Source organism: Panicum virgatum, chromosome 7K (genome assembly GCF_016808335.1).
Source record: "Panicum virgatum strain AP13 chromosome 7K, P.virgatum_v5, whole genome shotgun sequence".
NCBI lineage: Eukaryota > Viridiplantae > Streptophyta > Magnoliopsida > Poales > Poaceae > Panicum > Panicum virgatum.
Window position 1 is genome coordinate 34,758,674 of NC_053142.1, and position 10,759 is coordinate 34,769,432.

The 10,759-nt window shown below is 48.5% G+C and overlaps 1 protein-coding gene across 1 annotated transcript; it reads left to right on the forward strand.

Moving 5' to 3' along the window:
- The first annotated feature begins 202 nt into the window (after positions 1 to 202).
- Positions 203 to 9,545, forward strand: LOC120642257 (sugar transport protein MST1-like). The gene is made up of 3 exons (XM_039918716.1): positions 203 to 2,013; positions 6,968 to 7,287; positions 8,253 to 9,545. The coding sequence occupies exons 1-3, from the start codon at positions 1,875 to 1,877 to the stop codon at positions 9,342 to 9,344; spliced, it is 1,551 nt and encodes a 516-aa protein (XP_039774650.1). The 5' UTR covers positions 203 to 1,874; the 3' UTR covers positions 9,345 to 9,545.
- The last annotated feature ends 1,214 nt before the right edge of the window (positions 9,546 to 10,759 follow it).

Sequence of the window (10,759 nt, forward strand, 5' to 3'; positions counted from 1 at the left end):
GTGGGGGCTGGCGGTTGGGGTGGGTGAGGAAGAGAAAGAGATTTCAGCTTTATATATCTAGGGTTTCAAGATGGGCCTTTAGTGGGCTGAAATTTTGGGGCCCCGATGGCGCTCCGCGGGTACAATTTAAGATCCGCTCCAAACCCGAAAATTTTCGAGTACCCGAACCCGCAAATCAAGAACCGAACTCAAAACCCGCAAACCCAAAACCCGCGGATATCCGCCCCGAACCCGCTCCGCTGCCATCCTTAGATCCCAGGATCCTATGTTCTACTATGTTAAGGTTCTTGCATTGCACTCAGCTGATTAGTTAGTGTTTGCTAACCAGCTGAGTAAATTTAAAGGGGATGTGCATGTACTGCACGTCTGTAATTTTTAACATCTATAACTTGTCAAATACTTTAGAAAATAGAAATTGTTATTGGAGCAGTATTATCACCAGCATTACTTTTTAAAGGGGAGTTTGGTGCTTCTCCCTCCCAGTGATGCCGTCATGCGGATGACGGTGATGATGATCGATGTCGCCAACGTCAGTGTCGATTTTGGGAGGTTTGCCTTTCAAGACGAGATGAAATCAGGTTGGTTATTAGATCCTGTCTGTTTTGGTGGTTCAGCTCTCCTTCGGGGTTCTTCGTCGTCCGGTGGTTTGGAGTTTCCGATTGTCCTTGAGGCGTCGGAGTCTTTGTTGCCTGACAATGTGATGGTCAATCCAGCTGAGTCGTTCAATATTAACAAAGCATGTCATTTTTTATGTGCTGGTGAAGACAACATTCAAAAAATATGTTTCTTCGCCAGGGAGGAAGTCGGCTTCAAGTTGTGGGTTCCCGCTGCCGGTAGCGAGGAAGACCGGGAGGTGCTTACAAGGATGGGGTTGTGCTTTCACTTTCTTTCCGGTATGTCTTTATAAGCTGTGGGCTGTAACTACTAAAATATGAATGAAATATAAATCCGGTTTCTAAAAAAACAAAAAGAAGGGCACCCCTCAAAGAAAAGATGAAAAGAAAATAAAGATGCATATACAGCAAATTAAAGAGTCTGTTCATAGCTGTTGAAATCACTCAGCCTTTTCTCATTTGCTTAATATCTTGATCAGAAATGATTGGGTGCGAATCAAGATCAATATATATATGGAGCGAGAACAAGATGTGAAAGGTCCAGACCGAGCTTGAATTGCCTTATGAGAACAAAATAGCTGTAGTCTGCTCAGAGTCAGCATCGTATACCTTAATTACAAAAACTTAGACACGTGTTGAGTATATATACTACTAGTGTGCTAACTGCTAAGACATCACATCCCTTACAATGACCATCTACTAATTCTCCTTTCTGGCGACATGACTGGGGCATAAAACTAGTGGGGAGCATTAAGAGGATATGGTCTTCTGGAAATTCAAATAGTACATCCATCATGCACGGTTGGAAGCGTATCCTTTATTTAAGAACGCGACATTTCGGCACTTCAAAGAATTTTATTATTTTCTAGCGTTAAATATAATCGGTACGCTGTGATTGCAGGAACAAAAAAAGAAAAAGAAAAAGACATACGTTCGCCAGATGTGTACAGATGCGCCAAATTTGAATATAGCAACGTGCACAATTTTCTACAATTTTGAATTTTCTACTATAGGCGGGGTTGCTTTTCTGGGGGAGTATTATTTTGCGTTGCTCTGCTCCTCCCCTTGCTTAGCTTGTTGCTTCTTATTCGCTCAGTCAGTTTAGTTGTCAACTCTCCCGTCGAAATCCATACGCCTATATTGGCGACGAACCCCTTGCTCTCTCACTCTCGTTGCTGTGCCTGTCCCAACTCCCAAGTCGGCAAGTCCCAACCCAACCTCGCCTGCAAAGCTCGCCCGAGCACACGAGGAACGGCTGTAATGGCGGGAGGGGGATTCGTCGCGGCGGAGGGCGGCCGGGTGCGCGACTACAGCGGCGGCGTGACGTTCTCCGTCGTGGTCACCGGCCTCATGGCAGCCTCCTGCGGCCTCATCTTCGGCTACGACATTGGCGTCTCAGGTGCGCTCTCTCTCCTGGCTGTGGCTTAATTAGTTAGTTCTTCCCCGTGAAATGTTTTGCACATATACTTCCTGGCTGATGACTTGCTAATTACTACTGAATTGGACCTTGTGATTTGTGTATATTGAGCACTAGCTACAGCAAAAAAAAAAGAGCTGCTAGCTACAGCATGCTGCCGTGGTAGTAATTGATCCATACAGACGTGTTAACATCAGGATTAGTTGCATGCTCGTAAGAGCCTGCTGCAGAGCAGCTCGAAACCTATACGGCGAACATAGGCACGCACATCAACGCTTCTTCTTTATTTGTCAGGAATTTGCTTGTGGTTTGGACATGACATGGGCAGGTGTGCAATACACACGCACGTTTACTCTTTAATTATGTCGCTTCTGCTAGCTATACGCAGAAACCATGAGAAGTTGTAGTAATGTAGAATTAACTCTGACGATGAATCCGTACGTATCATGCATGTGAATTATTTTTTTCCTGTAATAATATCTACATGCATGCTTTTCCTTAAAGTTAGCGACAAAATTTGTGAGAGACCGTAATTATTTTAGGATGGCAAGTAGTAGGAGTAAAACAGATTGGAGTATTTGAGAACTTGAAAATTTTGACCAGCTATTAATATGTTTTTCATGACCGAACTCACACTTTAAAATAAAAGTTTGTCCGGAGATTTGACTGCTAGGCTTGTACTATATAGGTTGCTTGCCTTGTACGCACGAATAAAGTATCTTTGTCCTATCAAGGATGGTAAACTACCGAGAGAGATTAGATTCGTTTTCTTATTTTACAATGTATGCGCAATCAACAGAATAATTTCTAACATTGTTACACAAATTAAGCTTCCTTGTCAGATGATGAATATATATAACAATTGGTGTACTCTCTCCGTCCCACAAAGAAAGCAATTCTAGCTTTTTTCGGAAAGATTAGAGGTGGGGCGAAAAGACTCTCACGCCCTCATTTGTTTGCCACATGGGGTTGCATGTAATTCAAATCTGACCACTTAATTAGGCAGGTAGTTGAGATGCAATCTCTAAAATTATACTCTTTGTATGATTTTTTTTTCAAATGCATGATTGCGCTATATATGAACGCGTCAGCTTTATACTAGCTAGTCCCTCCATTTCAAAATTATAGGTCGTTTGACATTTTAACTCCAAATTTGACCACTTATTTTATTTAAAAAATTTGTGCAAATATAGTCAAATTTAAGTTATTCTTAAAGAACTTGTATTGATAAAGCAAGCCACAACAAAAAAGAGTGATATTTTGCATAAATTTTTTAATAAGATGAGTGGTCAAACTTAAAATAAAAGTCAAACAACTTATAATTTGGAACGGGGAAGTATACGAGAAGATGATCCAATATATATGTGAATGGATAACTCGTATTGAGCCATATGGATGCTGTCGGTACCCCAGGACTGGGGTACCCCCTCTTGCTGTGTCTAGGCAAGGATCTTGTAGTTATCCTTAACTACATCCAAACAGCCGGACCCCTGCGGTCCGGAGTCCTGTTCTCCCAGCAGCGGCCCGGACCGTTCCACAGTTGGGAAAGGTCCGGAGACACCACGTGTCCCGGAAGAGGCAGGAACTCGTGCGCAAACAGTCGGGGCTCCGGACCTCCCAAGGAGACCGGACCCCCGCAGGGTCCCGGACCCCTCATGGGGTCCCTGACCCCCTGTATAGTAACCGGACCCCTCACTAAGGGAAGAAATCGGCACCCCGCGTCGGGGTGGTCTGGAGACGCCACGTGTCTGCAAGATATGGCCGTTTGGGTTTCCTTACTAACGTTCACCCACCATTGCATTCATTGCGGTAGGTGGGCGTCTGCATTGATATGGCAGAAGCTGAGGCGTTTCATTGACCAGGGGACACTATTGATCGCGTATTACCAAGGCAGTGAAGCCGCTGGCGCCGCCCATACCGCATCTGCCAGCCTGCCGTGACAGATGGATACGACGGCTCGGCTTCGCCCATTATGACGCTACATAATAGCCTCAGCAGGCCACGCCGCAAGCTACGCTACTCCAACGGGCGCCTCGCTGACGGGACAAGAGAAGACCCCCCTGAGTCAGAGGAGCAGCAGTACGCATATCGGAGGAAAGATTCGCTACCACTGTAGCCACAGTCACGTTGGGCCCACCTGTCGGGGCATCAACGTTCTATGTATCCGCTCCCCCTTGATCTATAAAAGGAGGGGGCGCCGCTAGAAAACCTCAGGCTGGGCAAGAGCCAAGGCCAGCAGAGGATAGGTTCATACACACCACCAAAAACAATACATCTCCCAGTGGACGTAGGGTATTACGCTCCGGCGGCCCGAACCACTCTAAATCGTGTGTTCTTGAGTCCTTGTCTCAGCATAGATCCAGCCCCATCGCCTAGTACTTCCCCGAGTACTCCCTCACTGGGAATAGGCGGGTGCGTTCCGCCACCCGGCTGTGGGTACCCCTAGAACCCCCACAACAGATGCTAAACAGGCCAATTTGAGATTGAGATACTTCTTCTGTTCCAAATTATAATTTGTTTAACTTTTTGAACCCTAAGTTCAACCACTCATCTTATTTAACAAATTTATGCAAACATAGCTAAATTTTAGTTATTCTCAAAGAACTTTTATTAATAAAGCAAGTCACAACAAAAGAAATAATATTTTGCACAAATTTTTGAATAAGATAAGTAGTCAAATTTAGGGTAAGAAAAGTCAAACAAATTATATATAATTTGGAACAAAGGAAGTAATTATGGGAAATCTATCCTATATATCGTAACAACCAGATGGATTTTTCCGGAACCTTACGATATTCTGTAAGGAACCAAGCTCACTACATATAGCTCATCAGCAGGAGGAAACTAAAGCGGACGGGACATTTGATCAGTATTCAGTAGCTAGTGAGTTGAAAAGGCACATGAAAATTTAAAATTGTCACGGGGGCTTCAGATTCGACGGCACCTAGCTGGTCCGGATTGGAGGTCTACTCTAGCTGACATCTGGCGTCCACTATCAATGGCTATCATCCTGGCCCCTAAAGCACAATGGCCGTGTAGCACGAATGAAGCAGAATTCAGAGGCAGGGTAGGGTCCAGGAAATAAATTAAAGGCAAGAGGCACGCAGAGCCACTCACTGATGGAGAGACCTGGGCTGTAGCTAAAATGCCTCACAAAATGGGAGGCCGATCGATGAAGTGAAGCCGGCCAGCGTAGTGCTGGACGCGTAGTAATCCGGCAATGGGAGACGGGAGACAAAGCACAAGCAGAAGGCACTTCAAGAGTAGGAGAGCTAGCCCTTTACTGTGTACAAGGTAAGATGCGATCCGATCTCAGGACGGACAGATACGCGGATCGATCTGACATGACAACAGGGTGGATCGGAGCTCTCAAGTCCACTAATAATCTTACATCATGACGTTAAGAACGGAGGTGCTTATTAATAATAAGCAAGCTAGCTATCTAGGTTACGTTCGCAGCTTCCAAGGATCAAAGTCATAAGATGTAGACATGTGACGGCGTCCAAAATTTTGTCTGCTGTGGTGTCGCTATAGGTGATAGATCGTACGGTACAACTTGCAAAGGGTCAAAAATTGTAGCGTATAACCTTTTTTCCATATGCCGATTGCGTCAGGGCGCCTATATATATTCCAACACTATAGACGTTTGCAGTTAGTAAAAGTTTTGATTTTTTTTAATTTGACTCTGGGGTCATTTCCGAACGCATTCTAAAAGTCTTTGGGCGGTACGTGTAAGAGCGAGATGCTCCTACAGATTTGATAAAGCTCCTACAGATTTGATAAACTGGATATCTAAATTTGCTTTTAGATATAGGAGAGAGAAGATTTAAGTTATGGTTTTTTTCTCCCCTCCAGCAGATTTGGTATAACTGGTTATCTATACATAAAAATCCCCTTCCTCCTCCTTCACACCGGCCGCCGCCTCCTCCTCCGCCTCATCCTCTCCGACCTCTCCACCTCGCCGCCGCTCCTCCGCCACACCACACCGCTCCTACGCCATGCTGTGCCACTCCTCCGCCAAGCCATGCCGCTCCGACTCGCGAATCTGGACCTCCACGCAGCGGCTAGCGAGCTCGCGGGAGCAGCGGCCGTGCGGGAGCGGTAGCCGCGCGGCCAGCGCCGCGCCGGCATCTCACGGGAGCAGCGCCGGCGTTGCCGCGGATCTCGGTCGGCAGCAGCGAGCACCGGCGGGCTGAGGCTGAGGCGGGAGGCAGAGTCGGTGGCGAGCCTTGGCCACGGCGTCCTGCTCGTCCATCTGGCCGCCGGCGCCCTGCCGGATCTGAGCTCTCCAGGAGTTCCATGTAGGCGGCGGCGCGGACCTCCAGCTCCAGGGGTACTGGCGGCGCAACCTCCCAGGGGGCAGCCGGACTTCCATGGCGGCGGCGGCAGAGGGGTGGGGCTCCATGCGGCGGCCGGACCTCCAGGAGGCGCAGCAGGGTGAAGCTCCTACTCCGGGCCCCTGCTCGCCGCCGGAGAGGGAAGAGTAGGAGGGGCCGCGGTGCGGGGAAAGCTCTGACCAGGAGCGGTTGGCCTCTCCCGCCACACTCCTCCAGATTTAGCAATCCACACTTTGGTTTGATATATTTGGGTCAAGGAGAGAGAAATTTAGGTAATTTTTCTAAAAAAAATTAGGGATAGGTATCCATATACCAAATCTGCTGGAACTGTTTTTTCATGAAATTTAGGTATTCTGGCAGTTTTTAGAGATATGTATCCATTATAGCAAATCTGCTGGAAATGTTCTAAGCAAACACCATGTTGTGCAACTGGTGTTGAAGTGTTATGATGAGGATTTGCGAAATGTACTCTCTGACGTTGCGAAGTGCTTAAACGTTCGGACACTACAGATGAAATAATGTCACCTGTGTTCTTGTTTACTAAAAGCGAAAGAAATTGGAGAAAAATAACAACCGTTGGATTCTATTTACTCCATCAGGTGGCGTGACGCAGATGGAGTCGTTCCTGGAGAGGTTCTTCCCGGAGGTGCTCCGCGGGATGAGGAGCGCCAAGCGCGACGCCTACTGCAAGTACGACAACCAGCTGCTCACCGCGTTCACGTCGTCGATGTACATCGCCGGCATGCTGGCCTCGCTGGTGGCCAGCGGCGTCACCAGGAGGGTGGGCCGCAGGGCCGTCATGCTTGTCGGCGGCACCATGTTCCTCGCCGGCTCCGTCATCAACGCCGGGGCCGTCAATATCGCCATGCTCATCGTCGGCCGGATCCTGCTCGGCTTCGGCGTTGGCTTCACAGCGCAGGTCTCTCTCACACCTCCATTTCCAATTAACCGACAGTTTTTCAAGTACCGTTCGAATAAAGAAAACTAGTTTGGTAGGCGCGCATAGGAAATTGCTAACTCGAAGTAATATTTTTTTACTGTTTTCGAAAGATGATCCTACGATGTTTTAAATTATATTAAAAAATATATTACTGTGAAATACGTAATTAATTTTTTTTATAAAAATGTATGTTTTTTATTTTACAATAGACTTGTAGTGTGTAACGATATGTATTATTATCTTTTATGGACATCATGGACTTATGAGATCGTATAGTACAGATAAGATGCTATGATATATTTTTTTAAGTTTGGTTTAGTACAATCAGTTAGTTAGATGGTAAATATTTTTAACGATCTAAAATTGTCAGTTGATGTAAAATTAACACATAGGCTACCCCTTTATATGTTGAATCGTTCATATAAATAAAAGAGTAAAAAAACCCTCACGACCAGTGCCGTGTGGGGGCCCACTTGTGAACAGTACGTGCGGGTCCACTTATGAACAGTTCTAAACAGTGCATGTGGACCCACTGTGAACAGTACATATGAGCCCACTATGAATAGTGCTGTGTGGGCCCCACGTGGGGCCAAAACTCACAGCGTTGCGCCGACTCTTGGCCCCTGTATTTTTTGGCCCTACTCAATTAAATGCTTTTGAAAGAGGGGCCTCCTATCTGTCTGCGGAAGACAGATAAGCCCAAAGCCCAATTAGCACAAGGTGAGGAGCCCCTCCATCCCGGCCAGCTGTTATTTTTTTCACGTGGAAACAGGGTCCGTCTTGGGCTCTTGGCTAGCTCAGGCGACTCGAGAGAGATCGAGAGAGAGAGAGAGAGTCACTCCGGTGACTTGTTCCTTCGTTTCATCCAAATCTAGGGAAACAAAAATTCGAGTGAAACAATCATTTTCCTGACAGCTTGAGTAAGCATCTTACCATTCATTCAGGCGGCTCCACTGTATCTCGCCGAGACATCACCGACCAGATGGCGCGGCGCCTTCACCACGGCCTACCATTTCTTCCTTGTCGCCGGCACGCTGGCCGCCAACGTCGCCAACTACTTCACCAACCGCATCCCCGGCTGGGGCTGGCGCGTCTCCCTCGGCCTCGCCGCCGCGCCGGCCGCCGTCATCGTCACGGGCGCCCTCTTCGTCTCGGACACCCCCAGCAGCCTCATGTTGCGCGGCGAGCCGGACAGGGCCCGCGTGTCGCTCCAGCGCATCCGCGGCGCGGACGCCGACGTGGAGGCCGAGCTCAAGGACATCGCCCGCGCCGTCGAGGAGGCACGCCGGGACGAGGAGGGCGCGTTCAAGAGGCTGCGCGGCGTGGGGTACCGGCACTACCTGGTGATGATGGTGGCCATCCCCACGTTCTTCGACCTCACCGGCATGGTCGTCATCTCCGTGTTCTCGCCGGTGCTGTTCCGGACGGTCGGGTTCAGCAGCCAGAAGGCGATCCTCGGCGCCGTCACCGTCAGCCTCGTGAGCTTGTCCGGCGTCGTACTGTCCACCTTCGTCGTCGACCGGTGCGGCCGCAGGTTCCTGTTCCTCGCCGGCGGCACCACCATGCTCATCTTCCAGGTGGCCGTGTCATGGATCCTGGCGGACCACCTCGGGAAGCACGGCGCGGCGGCGGCGGCGATGCCCCGGAGCTACGCGGTGGGCGTGGTGGTGCTCATGTGCCTCTACACCTTCAGCTTCAGCCTGTCGTGGGGGCCGCTCAAGTGGGTGGTGCCGGGCGAGATCTACCCCGTGGACATCAGGTCGACGGGGCAGGCCATCACCCTGTCCGTCGCGCTCACCCTCTCCTTCACGCAGACGCAGGTGTTCGTCTCCATGCTCTGCGCCATGAAGTACGCCATCTTCCTGTTCTACTCCGGCTGGGTGCTGGCCATGACGGTTTTCATCGCGGCGCTCCTGCCGGAGACCAAGGGGGTGCCGCTGGAGGCCATGCGGTCGGTGTGGGCGGGGCACTGGTTCTGGAGGAGGTTCGTCGTCTTGGACGCCAAGCAGGAGCTTGATCAGCTGAACCGCATGTGACAAGAATCATGCCGTGAAAGTCGTATTATTACCGGCCGGTATCTTAGTGTGCAATAATGTGTTTGCCGTGGTTTATATGGGTTTTCATGAAGATCGTGATTTCCACCAGATATGTTCCCATTATCAATGGAGTTCTGTAGCTCGCTTCCGCGATCTGCTCTTCCGCAAAGGCCGGTATCTTCTTGCTCTCTCTTCTCTCCATGAAAACCGTTGTGGCGCTGCTTTTTCGTTCAAGCAACAAATCACCATCTTGCTTTGACCTGCTAGAAAATTGGACATTAGTACCGGGCAGGAACCCCTGGTTAGTACCAGTTTTCTGCCCGGTACCGTCCGATCGGTACTAAATGCACTATCATTTAGTACCGGTCGGTCTGACCGGTACTAAACAAGTACATTTAGTACCAGTCAGAAATACCAACCGTTACTAAAGATATTTTCGTGCAAAAAAAATTAAGTTGCTTCTTCCACTCCTCATCCCTTTCTCTCTCCTCTTGTTTTTCTTTCTACCACCGTTGCTTCATCTTTCTTCTCTATTCTTCAAGAACAGAACTCAGTTCTTCAAGAACAAAGAGAAAAAATAGATAAGCAGCGGCCGTGGAAAGAAAACTAAGATCAGAAATGAAGGGATGAGGAGCCGAAAAAACTTCACTTAGGTTACAACATTCAAGCCAGAATTATAAAGACCTAAAATTATAAGAAAAATTATACAACACGAGATTCAACAGGAAAAGAATCAACATTCAACACAGCAATAGATTCAACATTCAGCTACACATCTGAAAGTGAAAAAAAAATATTCATGGGCAGCCTGCAGGGAGCCGACGCCGAGGCTACCGCCGCCGCTGCAGGCCACGCCCGCGCGTGGCTACCCCGCCGTCGAGGCTGGGCCGCCCTCGCCCGTGCTCGGCTCTGCCGCCGAGGCCGGGCCACCCCACCTCGGCCCTCGGATGCACGAGAGAGGAGAGGTGGGAGAAGAAATGAGCCAGAGAAGAGATGAGGGAAAAGGGGGAAGGGAAAGGGAGGAGATAAGGCCGCCACCGGCCGCTCGTCCATGAGAAAATATTTTTCACATGGTCAGTTTGTACCAGGTGGAGGCTCCGTCTGGTACAAATAAGGTATTCTTTTGTACGGGGTGGTGTCTCTACCCGATATTAAATTTTATGGGAGCTATTTACGTCAGTGGTATTTTTTAGTCGCGATTGGTGGTTCTAACCCGTACTAAATAGTTCCTATAGGTACTGTTGTTGGAAATATGCCCTAGAGGCAATCATATTTCCTTGTATTCATGGTTAATCAAGTGTACCTTGAATATTTATGGATGACAACTTGTATTGATTAATGTTTATGTGAAGTATTTGTGAAACTTTATACTTGTATGAATATTCTAAAATATTCCTAGTCGGAGTTCATGTGAG